The 19,360-nt window shown below is 35.5% G+C and overlaps 1 protein-coding gene across 3 annotated transcripts in view; it reads right to left on the bottom strand.

Moving 5' to 3' along the window:
• LOC121828194 (cadherin-related family member 4-like) overlaps positions 1 to 19,360 on the bottom strand; it is a 99,070-nt gene that overhangs the window by 17,698 nt on the left and 62,012 nt on the right. For all 3 annotated transcript variants that reach the window (XM_076566039.1, XM_076566038.1, XM_076566037.1), the window contains 2 exons: positions 11,572 to 11,713; positions 11,138 to 11,391 (listed from right to left, as the gene is read on the bottom strand). In XM_076566039.1, coding sequence (XP_076422154.1) covers positions 11,138 to 11,391; positions 11,572 to 11,713 — 396 coding nt within the window. The remainder of the gene's footprint in view (positions 1 to 11,137; positions 11,392 to 11,571; positions 11,714 to 19,360) is intronic.

Here is a 19,360-nt window from a genome sequence, read left to right as displayed (position 1 = left end):
TGCTACAATTCTGAACACAACTTTCTATTATTGTAGTCATTTCTAGTCAAATCTTTATCTATTTTTCTTTAAATCATTCAATATTGTATGCTAACAGCCCGAAGTTTGCTTGAGTGAATAAACAGATAAAGATATGGGTGAATTTTTTCTAATAATTATATCATACCTTTAAATTAAATAGTAGCTACTCTATTTTTAAAAACTATTTTATAACATGAATTCTTTTGTATATATGCCTACTCACTCTGAAGCAAGCATATTGAAGTTATGTAACACAAATTGCTAAATGGTCTTTTAAATAAAAAACCTAGAGCCAGATACTGGAGTCAAAACCTTAGAGTTCAGAGGAATATGAAAAGCCACATCCAACGTCACCTTACCAGATGCCCTAGTCTCCGAAAAGACTTACTTCCTGTATACCCACTCTTATGTGCCTTTCTGTTCTGCCATCTCATTTCCTCTCTTCACCCAGCTACATCACTTCCTATCTGTACAGACTTCCAGACCTCTATGGTTAGTGCTGGAATTAAAGATGTGTGTCACCCTGGCTCTGTTCCCCAGTGTGGCTTTGAACTCACAGAGATCTAGATGGATCTCTGCCTCCCAAATGCTAGGATTAAAGGCATGTGCTACCATTGCTTGACTTCTATATTTAACATAGTCGCTGTCTTTTTCCTCTGATCCTCAGATAAGCCTTATTGGGGTACACAGATAAAATAGCACAACATTAATGAGATGGCAGAACAGAAAGACATATAGGAGTGGGTATACAGGAAGTAAGTCTTTTTGGACTGGTAGGGTGAAGTTGGCTGTGCCTTTTCCTATTCCTCTGATCTCTCAGGTATTAACTCCAATACCTGGCTCCAGGTTTTCCATTTATATGACCATTTAGCAATTCATGTTATATCTAGCAGCCCAACATTTGTGGCAAGAATTCACTAAAATGTCACTTGTCTGGGGCTCAGGCCTGAGCTGCACACAGCTGGATGAAAAGCCCCTTGTGGCCTTAAAGGCCCCCAGCTCAGGCTAGAGCTTCACGTGGCTGAATCTCCACATGACATGGGCCAGAGTCTCTTTGTTTTTTTTTTCTCTCCTGGTGGGTAGTAGGTTCTCTCTGGATTCCCATCTCAGACTGCTACCACACACTAGGTAGTTGAAACTCCCTCAAACTTCTACTGTTCCACTCGGTAGGCAGACTTGGTGAGTCAATTAAGATATCTTAAAGAGAGAAATGAGTTAAAATAGAATTTTTTTCCACACTAAAAAATGGTAAACATTTTTACAATGGAGAGAACTTGGTCTCTGTTTGATAAATATTAGGTGGTCTGAAAAAGGAACAATTAAATGAGAGGATAATTAATGTTGATGGGATTTACATAACATCAATTATGAATTTTAATTGTTTTATCATTTTTATTTTAGTATTAAAAAGTTTGGTCAATTTGAGTGCCAAGATAAAAGTTTTAGAAAAACTTGTTTAAACAAATTATACAGAAATTAAGACCCCCACAGAAGAATTTAAAGGTGAACTTATCTAAGCACTGAATTATACAGTTACAGAGACAGAGACACAGACTAAGGTTACCAGACAGCAAACATTAATCTACCTTGTAACCTTACAGGGACAGCCAAATGCTCAAGGCTGTGTAGGAGCTAACTGGACTCCTGTGGAAATGTTGGATTTGAGGAGACTTAAAGAAGCTATAGTATCATATGGTACGCATTCTCCATTTGTAAAGCAGATGTTAAACCCTTGGTCAAGTTGTAATAGAATTATCCTTCAGGACTGGAAAGATTTGGCTACAGTAGTCCTAGAGGCTGGGCCATAATTACAGTGGAGAACTGGGTTGAAAGAGGAGGCTAAAACTATAGAACAATGATGTAGGCCTAGAGGTGTGGAAATTTCCCAGGATCAAATTATTGGAGAAGGTAATTACACTGATATACAAAGACAATCTTTATATGATGACCACATTCTAATTCTATGCTGCACGGTAGCCATGAATGTGTGGGGCATAACTGAAGAAGCAGGGAAGAAAACAGTCATTTATGAAAGTTATACAGGGCCTACAAGGAACCTTCACAAATTTCTTGCAAAAGCTGTCTTCAGCAGTAAATAGAATGATACCAAGTTCAGAAGCCAGACAGATAATAATTGAATCTCTGGCTTTTGAGAATGCTAACTCATAATGCAAAAGGGTAATCAGAAAGTTAAAGGCAAGATCAGCACCCTTGGAGGAATGGATCCAGGATACAATTATTATTGAATCTCATGACCATGATGATATGTGAATAGGAAAGGTAATTTCAAGAGGATTGAAGAAAAATAATGTCAGATGCTTTAATTGTGGTAAACAAGGCACCTAAAGAGGGACTATAAACAGAGCATTCATAGAAACAATGTTTCTTCACGGAACATTGGCATCAGAGGCACCTTCCCTTCTGGATTATGCAGAAGGTGTGAGAAAGGCAAACATTGGACTAATGAATGTAGATCAACAAAAGACAAAATAATCCTTTGCCTTTGCCATCAGGAAACTCCCTGAGGGGCCTCTCGCAGGCCCTCATGGCAAATTCAGTTCAGTTCTTTCCTGCCATCATAGAAGCAACCCTTTCTCAGAGCAATTAAATAACCAAATGCCTATTGTCATAAACCATGCTGCTCAGGGTGATAGAACAGCTATAGCAAAGAGAACAGAAAATTCAGTAGAAACCATAAAGCACTTTTTGGCAAACTTCTATAAGTGAACAAGGGCCAAATTTAAAAATATCAATAAATGACATTCTCATAGAGGCTCTTGTAAATACAGGTGCAGACATCACAATAATTGCACCAAAATCTTGGCATCCAAACTGACCTCTTTAGGAGGTAAATGTTCAGCTGTTAGGGATTGGAACATTATCTCAGGTGAAACAAAGTTCCAAATGGGTCAAATTTATAGAGCCATAAGGACAAAGAAGAAAATTAAAGCCATATGTGGTTAATATAGCTATGAATTTATGGAACCATGATCTATTACAACAATGGAATACCCAGATTAACATTCCTCCAACATCAGAAATAAACCATAAACTAACATGTTTCTGAGAGAAATATTAGAAGATATTATAAAGAACAGTCATCAGCCACCCAGATTGTACAAGAACAGGGCACAAGAACTCCACCAACAGCTCTACTCTAAAATTGTTAATAGATAAGCCTGTATGGGTTCATTAATGGCCTTTAACAACAGAGAAATTCAAAGCTTTAGGAGAGTTGGTACAAGAACAGTTAAATGCTCAGCATATTGAAGAATCAACCAGCCCTACGAATTCTCCTGTATTTGTTACCAAAAAGAAATCTGATAAGTGGAGAATGGTAATAGACCTAAGAGCAATTGACAAGGCAATTCAGCCAATGGGCTCTCTACAATCTGAAATTCCTTTGCCTACTCTGTTACCTAAAGGATGGCCTCTTATAGCTGTCAGTTTAAAAGACTGTTTCTTTTCAATACCCTTACAAGAAAAAGACAGAGAAAGATTTGCCTTCATGGTGCCTACCATAAATAATTCTCAGCTGGTTAAGAGATATCAATGGAGGGTTCTTCCAGAGGGAATGTTAAATAGCCCATCCCTGTGCCAACATTTTGGATGACAGCCATTGGAAGAAATACATAAAAAAAATTTCCTGGATCTATAATTTATCATTGCATGGATGATATTTTACTAGCTGATTGAAATGCAAATACCTTAGAAAGAATGTTTGAAGAAGTAAAGAAAATTTTGCCTTGTTGGGGATTACAAATTGCTCCTGAAAAAATGCAAAGAGAATATTCTGTTAATTATTTAGGATATAAAATAGTTCTACAAAAAAATTAGACCCCAAAAAGTGCAAATTAGGAGAAATCGATTACAAACTCTTAATGATTTTCAAAGATTATTCGGAGACATTTCCCATATATGGATTATTGTTGGCGTAAAACTGAGTAATTTTTTCAAAACCTGAGAGGGTGACAAGGACTTAAATAGTCCAAGAGAATTATCAGTGGAAGCTAGAGAGAATTGGCTTTGGTGGAAAGAAAATACATGTCAATCGTGTGGATCCAAAGTTTGATTGCACTTTGGTTATTTTACCCTCTAAGCATTCTCCTACAGGAATTTCAGTGCAGAGGGAAGATATTATATTGGAATAGATATTTCTACCAAATAAACAGCAGAGGGAAGATATTATATTGGAATAGATATTTCTACCAAATAAACAGAGTAAAAAATTAAAAACTTAGGTGGAAAAGATGCCTGAGTTGATTGTAAAAGAATAATTGAGACTTTGTCAATTATCAGGAATAGACCCAACAGAAATTGTAGTACTTTTAAATAAGGATGACATTGACAAATTATGGGGAGAAAGTGAACCTTGGCAAAGAGCTTACAGTAATTTTTTTATGAGAGATTAACAGCAAATATCCCAAAAGCGATAGAATTCAACTTATAAAGAGAACTGATTGGATCCTGCCCTGCATTGTTTGGGGAACACTAATATCTGGAGCCTGTACATTTTATACAGATGCAAACAAACAAGGAAAGGCAAGCTACAAGTCAGAAAATTTAAGTAAAGTGGTTCAAAGTCCTTATAATTCAGTTCAAAAATCTGTATTATATGCTATCCTAAAGGTACTAATGGATTTTTTCAGAATCACTCAACATAATTACTGATTCTCAGTATGCTATAAGAGTGGTCTTATATAATGAAACTGCAGAATTTATCCCTGATGAGTCAGAATTAACTTTGTTATTTATTCAGTTACAAGATATAATCAGGAATAGGAATCATCCCTTATATATAACTCACATCCAATTTCATATGGGTCTGCCAGGACCTCTAGCACAAAGTAATGATGAGATCAATAAACTATTGATAGGAAATGTGCTGAAGGTCTCAGATTTTCAAAAAAAAAACCAAAAAACAAAAAAAACAAAACCCATCACGTTAACAGTGAAGGTTTAAAAAAGGATTTTTCCATAACCTGGCAACAAGCCAAGAAAATTATAAGGAAATGTCCTACTTGTTCTTTTAACAATCATACTCCACTACCAGCAGGATGTAACCCAAAGGGTACTCAGAGCAATGAAATCTGGCAGATGAATGTGTATCATTTTGCAGAATTTGGAAAATTGAAATATGTAAAACACACCATTAATATGTATTCAGGATTTCAGTGGACAACTGCTCTGAGTTCCAAAAAGGCTGATTCTGTAATCGTGTGTTTGCTAGAAGTTATGGCCATCGTGGGTATATCTGCACAAATTAAAACTGACAATGCTCCAGCATGTGTCTCTGGTAAAATGAAATAATTTTTTTGTTTTTTACAATATAAAGCATATTACAGGTATACCACACAATCCTATAGGCCAAGCAGTCATAGAAAGATCAAATCTAACTCTAAAGGATATGCTAAATAAAACAGAAAGGGGTAAGAAAAACCCCTAGAAATAGATTACATAATGTTGCATTAACTTTGAATTTTCTCAGTGCTAATAAGAAAGGAACAACAGCTGTGGCAAGATATTGGATAATAGAAAACACTACAGAATTAAAATGCCTATATACTTCAAAGATGTGCTGACCTCAGAATGGAAAACAGGATATATATTATAGTAAGGATGAGGTTTTACTTTTGTTTCTACAGGAGAAGAAAAGCTATGGGTACCATCAAAATTGATATGAACAAGAGAGACCTCTTAATGAGAAGAGATGATAGTTCATCAACGGGTATGACTATTCAATTTAAATTGATTTATACAACTAAAAAATGCTCTTCATTTGGTCAGATATAACTTGTCAAAGGGGCACCTCCCAAAAGTTAGGGTTGGGGAAGGGTTTTTGTTTTTGTCTTTTAGGAGAATGAAGGCTAAGGATCTAAAGAACACTGGACAAATGATACATCTGAAGAAAAAGAACAAATCATCTAGAAAAAAAAATGTCCCAAGAAAAAGAGTAAATTGGCCTACTGGTATATCACTTATAAAATTTCATATGTCTTCCTAAATGTTTGTTTCTGCTCTTCTCTACAGACACTTAACACAGATGGTCTTTATGTAGTCCCAGTTCAACTAAAAATTAAAGCTGGCTTTGAAGTTGGAAAATTGCTCTAAACTCAAGCAGGCTTGTTAAAAGAAAAAGCAAAATTTCTGTATCATGTCAGAAGAGCCATCTGATATGGGACAGAAGAAAACCAAATTTAAGGGATATTCTATTGCCACTAATCTCAATTCTTTGGTTCTATTTTGATTCTTTAAAATTTTACTTAAGGTATGAATTTTATATCAAAATTTATAAGATTTATATATATTTTAAACTTTTGTCATGATATTAATGGTCATATAGAGTACTAAATAATTCTAGAAAAAAAAAGGCTTCATCTACCTGCCTGTACATGTTTTTGTGTTTTAGTCTCTATCAGTTTTCTGCAGGGAATCATGACCATGCATAACAGCAAATTTGAAAAAATCAAAAAAGATGATTGGGCCCCACAACTGACGATTCCACATGGACAATGAAAATACCACTAAGCTTCCAAACACCACCCAAAGATCTGCTTTGGAATACAAACTGCTCAGGACAATTTCAAGATGGCTGGCTGAGATGATCCAGCCTCACAGACTACTCGAGCAAGGACCTGCACCTTTGCATTATGTAGAGGCTGGGCAACAAATGAAACAACTACCTCTCCCAGAACTTGACATTTAATTTAATTTTTTTCTTTTCTGGATCCCCTAAAGATGCGTTTGCCCCCAAACAGCAGGAAGTAATTTTCAGAACATGACACCAACATTCCCAAGAGGTGGGATGGGTTGTTTTTGGTTTTTTGATGGGTTTTGGATAATTGTCATTCTTTAGGATAGTTGGTTACAAGTTGTTATTGTAACAGGAAAAAGGCTAATCAAAGGAGATCAGATTTAAGGTTATTGTTTGAAAAAAAGAAAAAAGAAGATATAGATAAGAGGCAGATTATTGAAACTACTCTGGAAAAAAGATATAGAAATAATAGAATAAAGAGTAGATCATTGAATGTACTCTGAAAACAAAAAAGGGAGAATATGAATATGATAAGATGAAAAGGTAGATTATTGAATCTATTTTTAAAAGGCAACTACTAGTTTTAAATATTTTACATTGGATTGGATTTTTGTATATTGTATACAAATCATGTATATTGATACCAATTTGAGATTGATTTTATTAGAATATATTGTATGTATATTTTTTATCTTGTTCAAGGTATTGTGCCTATACAATTCATTTAAAATATAATGCAGTTTGCTAATCCTTGAAAGTTATTATTACCAACTAATTACAATATAAAGAAATAAGTTAGTAGTTAATCATTATAATCGAACTAATAGTCATATTAGGTATATTTTCAAGTTCAAGCAGAGATATATTTTAGCTATACAGGTCATCTTCAAATACTTCAGAGATCTGCAGAATATGGCATTTAAGATGTTTTAATAACATAGATTTTTTTTCTTTTTTTATGACTATGAGACAAGTCTGCTCCTGGCAGCACCAATCTACTTCAGAGAAAATGATGGATATTGAAGAAACTCCACATGGAGTTTACTTTCACTGTGGCAAAAGTTAGTCAGTCACTAGGCAAGAAAATGCCCTTGCATCAACTGCTGACAGTATGCTGTCTAAAATAGACAAGCAGGACACAAAACAAAGAACTGCCTATCCTTGCCAACACAAGGTAGGAAGGCTCTTTAGGAAGTCCTGCTTCACAGATTAGTCTGTCAGATATGGTAAGCCTGTAGGCTGAAGATGATGCCCCAACATTGCAGAGAAACCTCGGGTGACTGTCGAGGCAGTCAGCTGTTTTGGTCATTTCTCAAAATTTTTGGAAGTCATTTGTTTGCACTTCCTGTTTTACTAGGTAATATTATTCTCTTCTCAGGTCTCTGAGGGAGTTAAAGATTAGATAGTTATAGTTTTCCTTGTTAAGAAATTTAGAAAAGAAACTCACTAACGAAGTATAAAGTGTATAGGTTTGAAAGACATCAAAAGATAGTTTTTCGGTTGGTAATACAAGTTAGGATAAAGTGAATTAGGTGCATTTTGGACTCACCAAAATAGGATAGATAATGGAATATTTTCTCTGAATTTGTCAAATGCAAATGGAATAGACATTGGTGATGTATTTATTGTTTGTATATATTGTATATAGTTATTGTACTTATTGTATATAGTTTTTCTTATATTAATTATAACTTTTTATTTCAGACAAAAAGGAGAAATGTGGTGATATTTTATTTGTATACCCCAATAAGGCTTATCTGGAGATCAGACGGAAAAGCCAGCCACTATATTAAACATAGAAATCAGGCAATGGTAGCACATGCCTTAAACCTAGCATTCAGGAGGCAGAGATCCATCCAGATCTCTATAAGTTCAAGGCCACACCGGGAACAGAGCCAGGCATAGCAACACATGCCTTTAATCCCAGCACTAACCATAGAGGTCTGGATGTCTGTACAGACAGACAGGAAGTGAGAGAGAGGAAATGATATGGCAGAACAGTTGTGCAGAGAGAGGAAATGATATGGCAAAACAGAAAGGCATATAGGCATGGGTATACAGAAAGTAGATCTTTTTGGAGACTGGGGCATCTGGTAAGGTGACGTTGGCTATGGCTTTTCATATTCCCTCTCAGGTTTTAACCCCAATATCTGGTTCTGGGTTTTTTATTTACAATGCTATTCAGGAATTTATAAGTTTTATTGGGGTACACAGATAAAATATCACCAGAAAGAATTGTCTGAGTAGCATTTTTTTCTTCCTCTATAATAAACACGATGAACTACAGAGCTCGTAAGGTCATTTCTGGTTTGGTAACATTTTTTTCTGTAAAGAGAAGTACACATATCTCCCTGTGGAGTCTGTGTATTGTGTAAGTACACATACAAACATTAACACTGATATGGCTTGTAGGGAAAATCACTTACTTAGTGGAAATGACTCTGCAGGTCACAAGTTGGTAATCATTTCCAAACAGCTTTAATCGTCCTGGCTCGTTTAGAAAGCCTAATGTGCATTGCCAAGCAAAGTATATGGATTACAATACCACTTAGTTCTACTATAAATAAAAAAAAAATCCTTGTACATTTTGGTGCAGAACTTGTTTATTTTACCTATTACACTCTACTATAATGGCTTCTGCTTTGCTAGATTTTGCTTTCAGCCATTTGGAAGGCAGAAATTTGGGTGTAAGTTGTGAGGGATGTATTTACCTGCAATAACAATGTAGGCTAAAATAATCTCTCACAGAGGAGCAGGATCCATTAGAGGAGAAGAACTCAGAATGTACAAGTGAGGTTCACATTGACCCAGGAAGGAGAAACAATGCATCTTAACTCTTTGGAATGTGACTCTGACATCTGGCCACATTACCAACAAGATGGGTCTTTTGTATTGTTTGCCAGACAAAAGGGACTCCATAAATGTGAAAATCTATGAATATATACCCTGAGATGAGTAGAGAGGTTAAAAACTAATTGCTGATGACCAGAAGAATATTCATATTTGAAATCATAAATGATGGAGTTTGACCGAATCAAATGTATGACTAGAATCCCTGAAGCCGAAGACAAAGCAAGCAAAACCAGTTCATTTATGACGGTTGTATGGGAGGGAAAATTCAGGCTGTTAAACACTAATGCTTTAATAAAGCACATCACTTCATTAAACAATTGGGAGAAGTTCAGTACTGTAGCATCAAAATTCCATTTATTTTCTTTAGATTTAGAATATTAAAATTTGTATTATTATGTTTTTCTATATCTAAGGCAAAAACTTAACTATGAAGTCAAGAAATGGGATATTTTCTGTAACTTATTCAGCAAATGACTATTTTATTTCAAGTATGTCTCTTTGGATTAGCATTGTTACATAGAGAATAGAAAGCATCAAAGATATGTTAGTGAGGTCATAGATCTGCATAGGGACTTGGTTGCTTAAACTTGACTTAAGTCATACAAAAATCAGTTTTACTACACCATCATTTTTTCTTTGCTTGAATATTATTAAAATCTACCAAACACTCTGGATTTGTCCTGTTTGCTGTGAAATGATTTTAAATTCAGGTCTTTCCTAATTCCAGCCCGCTCAGTCTCAAGATAACCCATGTTCCAATAGTTTCCATATCTACTAAGTACAAACTTCTTCTTTCTTACAAAGCTATCCCTCCAACCCTTTTTGTCCTGAAAGAGAAAAGAGCTTGTACAATCACTTCCTTGTAGTTTACTATATTCTTCCTGTGATAACTGATACCGATTCCTTGAAAAGTTCTCTCTTCTCTACATGAACATATGAATAATTTTTCTTAAAAACTGCATTTTTATTTTCCTCTACAATGGAGGAAGACTTCACCTTATTTTCAGCCACAACTATTGAAAAAAGTGTACCATAATTTGACACTGTGTAGTAGTTATAAACTATACTAAACTTACTAAGTTAAATGTGTTAAGGAATGAATGCTTATGTTTCTTCAAAATGCATGTGTTCCAATCCTAACCAATAATGGTTCTTAAAATAGAAAGCAGCCAAATATGTTTTCTAAGTATAAAATAACATTTACATAATAAATTATTCCTGAGTATTAATTTAAAAAGAAGAAACACACTATGATAAGAATGAACAGAACTGGGGCTGGAGAGATAGCTCAGTGGTTAAGAGCACTGGGTGATCTTTCAAAAGGACAAGGGTTCAATTCCCAGCATCGACATGGCAGCTCACAACTCTCAGTGCCAGGGGATCTGAAACACTCATACAGACATACATGCAGGAAAACCCCCAATGTACACAAAATAAATAAATAAATCTTTTTTTAAAATGAACAGTTTTACTAGGAATTCTAAATAGCAAAGAAAACAAAAAATGATTATGGTTGATATGATTGTTTCACTTTGACACTGCTGGCTAGCAGCTATAATAGTTACCTCTTATTGTGCTGTTGAGAATTCAACTATATTAAAGTAACTTTCATTTAATGTCTTTCAGTGCCAAAACAATGGGGTAATTCCTGTGAGAGTTCTCAAGAACTTTCTATGAGTGTGACTAATTCAAACTCCTTCAGAATTACAGGTTATCATTGTTACTTACTGAAGTTGGAACTGTTTTTCTGGAAGAAGTTGGCTGTGTTGTGGTCCAGGGAAGCACATGAATTATGACTGTAGTAGTGGCCGTCAGCTGAGTGGCTGCATTCTCACCCAATTCATCAGTGACTTCAATAAGTAACTGGAACGTCACTACATCTTGAATTCCTTGAAATAGATCATACTGGAAATTCTGTCCAGTGGCCAGAAATGGAGACTCAGCACCTTCTCTCCAAAGTGTGAATTGATTATTTGAGTTTCCTAAGAAGGATGAGGTAATAAAATAATGGAAACTCTATTATGAATGCTTATTTCCATTTGCTTGCTTAAGTTTTTGTTTAAAATATATTTTGTGAAATGTTCCCAACAGTTACAAAGTATCTGACATGAGAATCTCATGGAACAGCATGGAAGTAACCAATTTGAATTCACATGCTTTACCTCCTATGATTGAATAGCTTAGATGATCCTGTGGAGAATCCTTGTCTAAGCAATTGAGGCGAGTGAAAGGGCCCCTAAAGGTGGCATAAATCCGAATTTCTAAATGTGGTGGTGTGCATACAGGAGGCTCATCATTCACATTCTACAACAAAAGAACATTTTCTTAGGTTAAACCATATTTAAAAAAATCTCACCATATACAGTTAGTCACTTTTTAAATTTTTTTTGCATATAGTGTTGGCCTAGATAATTTGCAGTAAACTATAGAAATACATCTCTCTCTCTCTCTCTCTCTCTCACACACACAGAGAGAGAGAGAGAGAGAGAGAGAGAGAGAGAGAGAGAAACAGAGACAGAGACAGAGAGAGACTTACAGTGACTCAGATTCTATGATTGCAGAATAATGATGGTCATTTAAATGCTCAAAGCTAATGTCCACAAGATTCCTCACTTCTGCAATTTTTCCCAATGTGTCTCTTCACAGAAACATTATTTCACCATTTTTTTCTACTGACTTATTCATTCACCTTTTTATTTTCCCTTGAATTACTAACTTGTGAAATAAAATAGATATAGTAGACAGCTGATGTTACCAATTGGAAACCATAGTTGCCCCCTTCATGTACAACACATAGGAAACAGTACTACTTAATTTTCAAGTGCCTCATGCCTAAAAGCCTAGAACTGTGCTGAGGAGCACTGCTGTCTTATTAAGGGGCTTACAATTTCACATTATGAACTGATAACCAGCATCATCCAAGTTACCAGGAGAAGAGTGAAGTGACAGGGACAAGAATCAATAAATTGATTTGAATTCACAAATTTGGAAGGATTGTGGTTATCTTTAAAAATTCATCTATGTACTTAACACAGTATAAAATAATTAACAGGTATAAAAAAGTAAACATGTCATTTTAAAACTTAAGAAAGAGCCAAGAAAATATTTTTCAGAAATAAATTATCTAAATGTTTTTACAATTGCTGTTATTTTCGTGTACAGTTCACATTCATTGGTGGACTCGGAGTGCATCTCTGAACAACCTCCCAAGATTGCAATTCTCCTCGACCATTTTGATATTCCCATTACATTTTGAAGCTCTGGGAACATTCTGGAAGAAGGAATTCTTAGTGCTCCAACATCATGGCCAGCTTTTAAGCTTGTTCTTAAATTAAGCAAAGGGGATCCTGCCAACCTTGAATCATCAGTTTCTTATTTTGAGGTGCTGTTTCTATGGCTTGGAATTTAATATATCATTCCAATCTTGCTTGCCAGAATTAATTTTGGCAAAAGACCATCATTTTCTTAAGTAACTGGATCTCCAATTACACTAGAACATAGCATATTCGTGTTACTAAGTTATTATTCTTTATGGAAATTTGACCAATACATAGTACACAAGAAAGCAAAACTATGGTTTTAGTTGTTCATACACCTTAAAATCACCATAATTCTGGAACAAACATACTCTGAAATGTTATTATATGTATTTATTAACTAAATTTCAATAAATAAAAACAAACAGCCAGTTCATTTGGTAAATTCTTTAAAACCTGTTCCCAATTAAAGGGAAATAAATTGAGTTGCAATTATCTTTGGGTAATCTGGAAAGGCATTTTCAATCCCTGTGTTGTTTTTATGATTACCTAAGGTGGTTATTAAATAAAACGTAGTATTTAAATTTTCTTAATTCCTAATAAATAAAATGTATTCCCAATACATCAATCTTAATTCAGCAATATTTATCATTTTTATTTCATTTGGACTAGAATAGATTGTCTTTACATACTGAAATTCATCAAGCTTTTAAGTGCAAGAGTTGGAGACATGGCTCAGCAGTTACGAGCATTCACTGTTTTTGTAGAGGACCCAGGTTCAGTTCCCAGTACCTATATGGCAGATCACCCCCATCTGTAACTGGATTTCCAGCAAATCAAGCACATTCTTCTGACCTACTGGGACACCAGGCATACATGTAGTGTGTATTCGTACAGGCAAACATGAATACACATACACTAGAAAAGGCAAATAAGTAAATCTGTTTTAAGTTTTTTAATACGAATATAGTACGTTTGGAGAACTTGATAAACTGTGGACCATTTATTTAATGTGATTTAGACTCTGATTTTAAAGTAAAATGGAAAGACTAAGTGGATAGTTATGAAGTTGTGTATCCTTGTGTTTGGTGCATAGATGTTTAGAATTTTGATGTTCCTTTTGTGGATTTTCCCTCAATGAGGATGTAACGTCCTTCCCTACCTCTTCTTGATTAGAGTTGGTTTGGGAGTCTATTTTGTCAGTCCCAGCACTGAAAGGGGAATTGGAGACAGGGTTTCATCCCTAACCAAGAAGCTATTTGCAACTGATAGCTGCTGGGAAAGGGGGAACCAATATTCTCCAATGGAGAGAACTAGGTATATGAACCATACCCCAAGATAGACCTCATGCCAGGCTCTCCCTCTCTCCCTCTCCCACTTCCTCTTCCACCTACCCCCCTACCCCCCCTCTGTGTGTGTGTGTGTGTGTGTGTGTGTGTGTGTGCGCTGTGCACTTTTTGTTTTGTTTTATTTTATTTTATTGTCTAATTGCTCTTTTTCTTGTTCACCTTAATTTTGATTTTAGTCTTTTTTGAGGATTTTTGAGAGAGAGAGATGGGGGGAGGACACCAAATAGGGTAGGTAAGGAATTAGGGAGGATCTAGGAGGAGTTGCGTTAAGGGAAAACATGATAAAAAAACACCACATGAAAAAACTCAAGAATAAAAACAATTTAAAAAGAGGAAGGGATAAATTACATGGTTGCAAATACACATCGTTGGTGCAGGTTTGGCACGTTGAAATAACTAGGCAGGAGACAGAAGCAGGCTGGGCTGCAAAGCAGAGATGATAAATAGAAGAAGAGAGAAGAGGGAGGAGGGAGAAAAGGCGAAGGATAGGATGGCACCAGAGGCCAGCCACCCAGCCCCACAACCAGCCATGAAGTAAGAAATAAAGAAAGGGATATAGAATAAAGAAAAGAAAAAGGCTAGAGGCAAAAGGTAGATTGGATAATTTAAGTTAAGAAAAGCTTGCTAGAAACAAATCAAGCTAAGGCTGGCCATTTATAAGTAAGAATAAGTCTTTATGTATTTATTTGGGAGCTGAGTGGTGGGCCCCTCAAGAGCAAAGAATAAAAAAATAAAAACAACTACACGGGGTAGAAGGAAAGACCCAACTCCTGCAAGCTGTCCTCTCAACTCCTCAGGAACTCACACAAATATGTCAAATAAATAAATAGATTTTAATTAAATTAAAAAGAAAAAAGAAATTATGTGAAACTGGGAAAAAAGAAAACAAAGAAATTATGTGGAATTCAATGTCCATTTATATTTAAAAGCTTTAATAATAAAAAAACTACATAGTTTGATTAAAATGCCAAAAGCTAAAGTATGTACTGATAGCATGCATAGTAAAGAGGCAAATGAAATGAACTCAAGCTTTATAGGCTTAAGTTGGTTAGGACAAGTTCTCAATCATGATGCTAACAATAATATTTATTAAGCTTTGTAATCATTACCCACAACTGTTTTTCATGTTTTGTGAAGGGAGAGGTAGAAACTTCTTTCACTGATTTCTCTTCCCTACCTGACATTCTTGAAGGCTTTAACATCGGAAAGTTCTAGAGTCAAACTACCAAGCAATACCCACAGCAAGAAGCCTTTTTAAAACCATTTGATTGGAGAGACTTTTCCCAGCCTTTTATTCTGAGGTAGTATCTATCTTTGAAACTGAGGTGTGTTTCTTGTATGCAGCAGAAAGATGGGTCCTGCTTTCATATCCATTCTGTAAGCCTGTGTATTTTAATAGGTGAATTAAATCCATTGATATTAAGGGATATTAATGACCAGTGATTGTTAGTTCCTGTTATCTTTTGGTGGTAGTGTGTGTGTACTTCTCTTCTTTGGGGTTTACTGCTGTGGAGTTATCTATTGCCTGTGTTTTCGTGGGTGTATCTGACTTCCTTAGTCATTTAAGTGATTATCCTGATAACTTATCAATCACCATCACAAAGCAATGAAGAAATGCAAGCTAAGTTTGGTTAGAACAAAATAGTGATAACACCAAATGATGAAGAAATGAAATTTAATTGCTTGCACTTCATGGATGGGTATAGAGTGATCACGTCACCTTGGAAAAATTGTTAAGAGTTTCCAGACACCCAAGAACACATTTCTGGGTGTGCCTATGAAGGTCTATGGAGAGATTAACAGATGAGTGCTAAGATTATGCAATGAGGAATACCCAGCCATGAGGGTGGATAGTTTTCAATCCACTGAAGAGTCAGACTAGAAAGACTCAACTTCTACTTCAGTTGAGCTTGAGAGCTCTAGGTTATTTCATTTTGATACGTTAAAACTGATTGGAATGTCCCATTCCCAATCTTGGTTCTCAGGCCTTTAGACTGGGACCAAATAGGACAGTGGTACTAATCAGGCTAGCTTCCCCTCCATGAGTTTTCAGGAATGGATTAAATATGCAGTACCCTTTCCTCAACGTTCTGTTAACTTCTGCTCAAGATAGCACAGTTCTTTTCTCTCTGAGTTCAGATTTGTCTTATTCTTATACTTTGGGAACCTCAATGAGAAATATAATATAAATTTTGATACACAACACATGATATTCACAAAGTGAAGGGGCAGAAATAAAACTAGATATACAGGCATAATCTTCTGATCCAGATAGTTATTTTTCCAGAATGATGAAGAAAACCTGAAAACGGTAAGTATACAAAATTGTATACAAATAGTCCTCTAAGAAATGATAGAATCATCAGAAAAGGACAAGAAAAACAAACATACTTGAACTGAATAAAGTAATATTTTAAATATTAAAACATGAATAATTCAAAATTTGATTAAAGTATAACTAGTTCATAAGTTGAAATTAAGAGTAAGAAATTTAAACTGCTTTTGTATGTGTTCATACTATTTGTAGTTTATGTTCAGATTCTTGATATCTGATCTTCTTTAATAATTATAAACTCTGGGGCCATGGAGATAGTTCAGTACTTGCCACCAAGCCTGAAAATCTGAGTTCAAACCCTAGAACTACATGGTAGAAGAGAACCAACTCCCACAAGTTATCCTCTGACCTCCACACAGAAACAATGGCATGGATTATGCTCAGGCATGCACACACAAAGTAAGCAAGCAAGCAAGCAAGCAAGCAAACAAACAAACAAATAAGTAGATAGATAGAAAATTAGTACCATAAGTGGATACTTCCCTAAATAGAAACAACACTCTTTGGTATCCCTATTGAGGCTATCTGCAAAAAAAGTAAATTTGCTACCATCTAAGAGCATTACTTGAAAAATAAAACAGAAATCTAAAATTTTATATAATACAAAAAAACCAATAATATATGTCTTAGCTCTTTCTCTGTCTCTATCATTCTCTCTTTTTTCCTCTGCCCCGTTTCTCTCCCTCTCTTTCTCTCTCTCCTCAAGGTTTTTTGTTTTGTTTTGTTTCTTTTCTTTCTTTCTTCTTCTTTCTTTTTTTTTTTTTTTGCAAGTAACAAGACAATGCAGGCAGTTGTGTAAGATTTGCAAAGAAAGTTAGAAAAGGTCCTTGAAATACTTGTCAGACCCCTCACTCCAATTGACTCATATTTTCTGGAAGTTAGGATAAAAGACTGGAATATATCCCTTAACTGGCACAGTGGGATTCAAAACTCATTCCTTTATTATGTTTTTCTTCTTAGTTTATGGGATCAGTTTTCCATATGGTATTCGTAGTACTTACCGGAAAGTTTGTGTGTTGGCTTTCTCCCGTGTAAAACATATGTTCTTAAGTTTTTGGACTCTGAGTGAACATCCTCAGTCTCAGAGGACACCCAGGGGCCATTTTCATGTTATCTCTGGGGTTTAAGCTCATACAGCCTCTAGTCTCAGTCTGGGCTTGCATTACTCAGGAAGGCCTTTCAGTTCTGGGTGGGCACAGACCTAATTTTCTCCTTGTCTTTTTTTTTTTTAACTCATTCTAACTATCCTTGAGCCAAATAACAAAAAAAAATGTATTAATATGCTTCCTACCCCTCCTTTTATTGTTGCTGTGGTTATTTGCTTGGTTGGAAAAATGACAAGCAGAGTAGTTTGTATTAAACAACAGCAACATTGAAAATGGAATCAAGCTCATATACAGTGTAAAAAAAAATAACAAAAATAAAAAGCAGCCCCCTTCAGGGTTTATTTCTGCATTTTCTTGTTTTGGCCAAAGAAGAAAGAGAAGACTCAGAAAGAAAAGTTCTCATGTGGGTAGACTATCCAAGGTTGTTTTCATCCCACTGTTGAGAATCTCCTGAGGAATCTTGGTTTCCATGGCAAGTGCAGTTATACGTCTGACACGCTGCTCTAATACAAGATGGTATGGATGTTGACAGACAGCAAACGGTACTGAAGCCAACACAAGAGTATCTGCTCATCAGAATCTGGAACTTGCCTTGTTATGGTCTGGCACACTCCCAAGGATCAAACTGGAGTAAAAATAGTAACACTACTGGGGATTCTTCAGCAGTCATTTGTCCCCATCTTTTCCAGGTCCCTTAGCTTTCAAAAAAAAGTTTTTTTTTTTTCTTCACTTTCAGAACATAGTATATAGGCCCGTCTACTTTAATGAAGTCATCCAGGGTTTTCAAGAATAAGTTCCTCAGATTTTAGCCCTAAAATAAAATTTCAGTAATATGTATCTATTACATCTTATCTAAATCATGATTTCTCAAGTAAGTCTTATCCACTCATCCTACTAAAGAGCATCCCACTTGCTTCTAAATTTGAGCAGTTATAAACAGAGATGCTATAGACATCCGAGGACCAGCTTTGGGGTGGAAAGTTAACTAAACTAAATGTTATTGAGCTTTACTTCCAGATGGTGTCATTGAGTATTTTTACTTTGTTAGAAAATGTTGAACTAGTCTAGAGTAGACCCACGGTTCTTTACTGCTGGTAGGGAACACAAGTGCCTGTTGACCCACAGCTTTCTCGGCATTTGATGGTGTCAGTGTTTTTATTTTTACCATTTAAATGCATTTCTATTAGTCTTTCATTATAGTTTTAATATTTCCCCTTTTGATCACACTGTTGGGCAGGTTTTAGTATGCTTGCTTCCACCTACAAATCTTTAGTAAAATATCTGCTCATTTTTTTGTTGCTATTGTCATTCACACCTTGCTAAACAATCTTTTCTTACTACTGATCTTTTTTTTTTTTTTTGCATTTTTGGAATACTTTGGACAATGGTCTTAAAGTAGGCACATCTCTTACAAGTATTTTCTCTCACACTGTAGCTTGTCTTTAAGTTTTTGGACATCATCTTTCAGAAATAAAAAATAATGAATTTTGGTGAAGCCCAGTTGGTCAGATCTTTCATGTGTCCTGTGTCCATTAAGATTGGTACTAAAAGTAGCGCAGAATTCTTCTATGTTTTCTAGGAGTTTTACAGTTTCCCTTTTATATTTAGATGTAAAACCACACTGAATAAAGTCTCCCAAGTGTGTGAGGTCTTTGCCCCATCCACCTCCAGCACCACTCACTGGAGACACTGTCTTTGATGACTGATTTGGCTTTGTTCTATTGATTTGTTTCTCTGTTCTTTCATTAGTATGACACCATCTTAATTGGTATGCATTTATACTTTTTTGAGCCAGCACTTTACACTGTAGCTCTGTACACCAAACCAGGCCCAAATTCATGGAAATTCGCCTCGCTGGGCCTCCCAGCCACTACAGCCTGCTCTATCGTCTTAAAGATTTTGTT

The sequence above is a fragment of the Peromyscus maniculatus genome, chromosome 3, assembly GCF_049852395.1.
Source record: "Peromyscus maniculatus bairdii isolate BWxNUB_F1_BW_parent chromosome 3, HU_Pman_BW_mat_3.1, whole genome shotgun sequence".
In the NCBI taxonomy this organism is placed as follows: domain Eukaryota; kingdom Metazoa; phylum Chordata; class Mammalia; order Rodentia; family Cricetidae; genus Peromyscus; species Peromyscus maniculatus.
The sequence above is the reverse complement of the archived record's forward strand: the minus strand, read 5'-3'. Positions and strand labels throughout refer to the sequence as shown.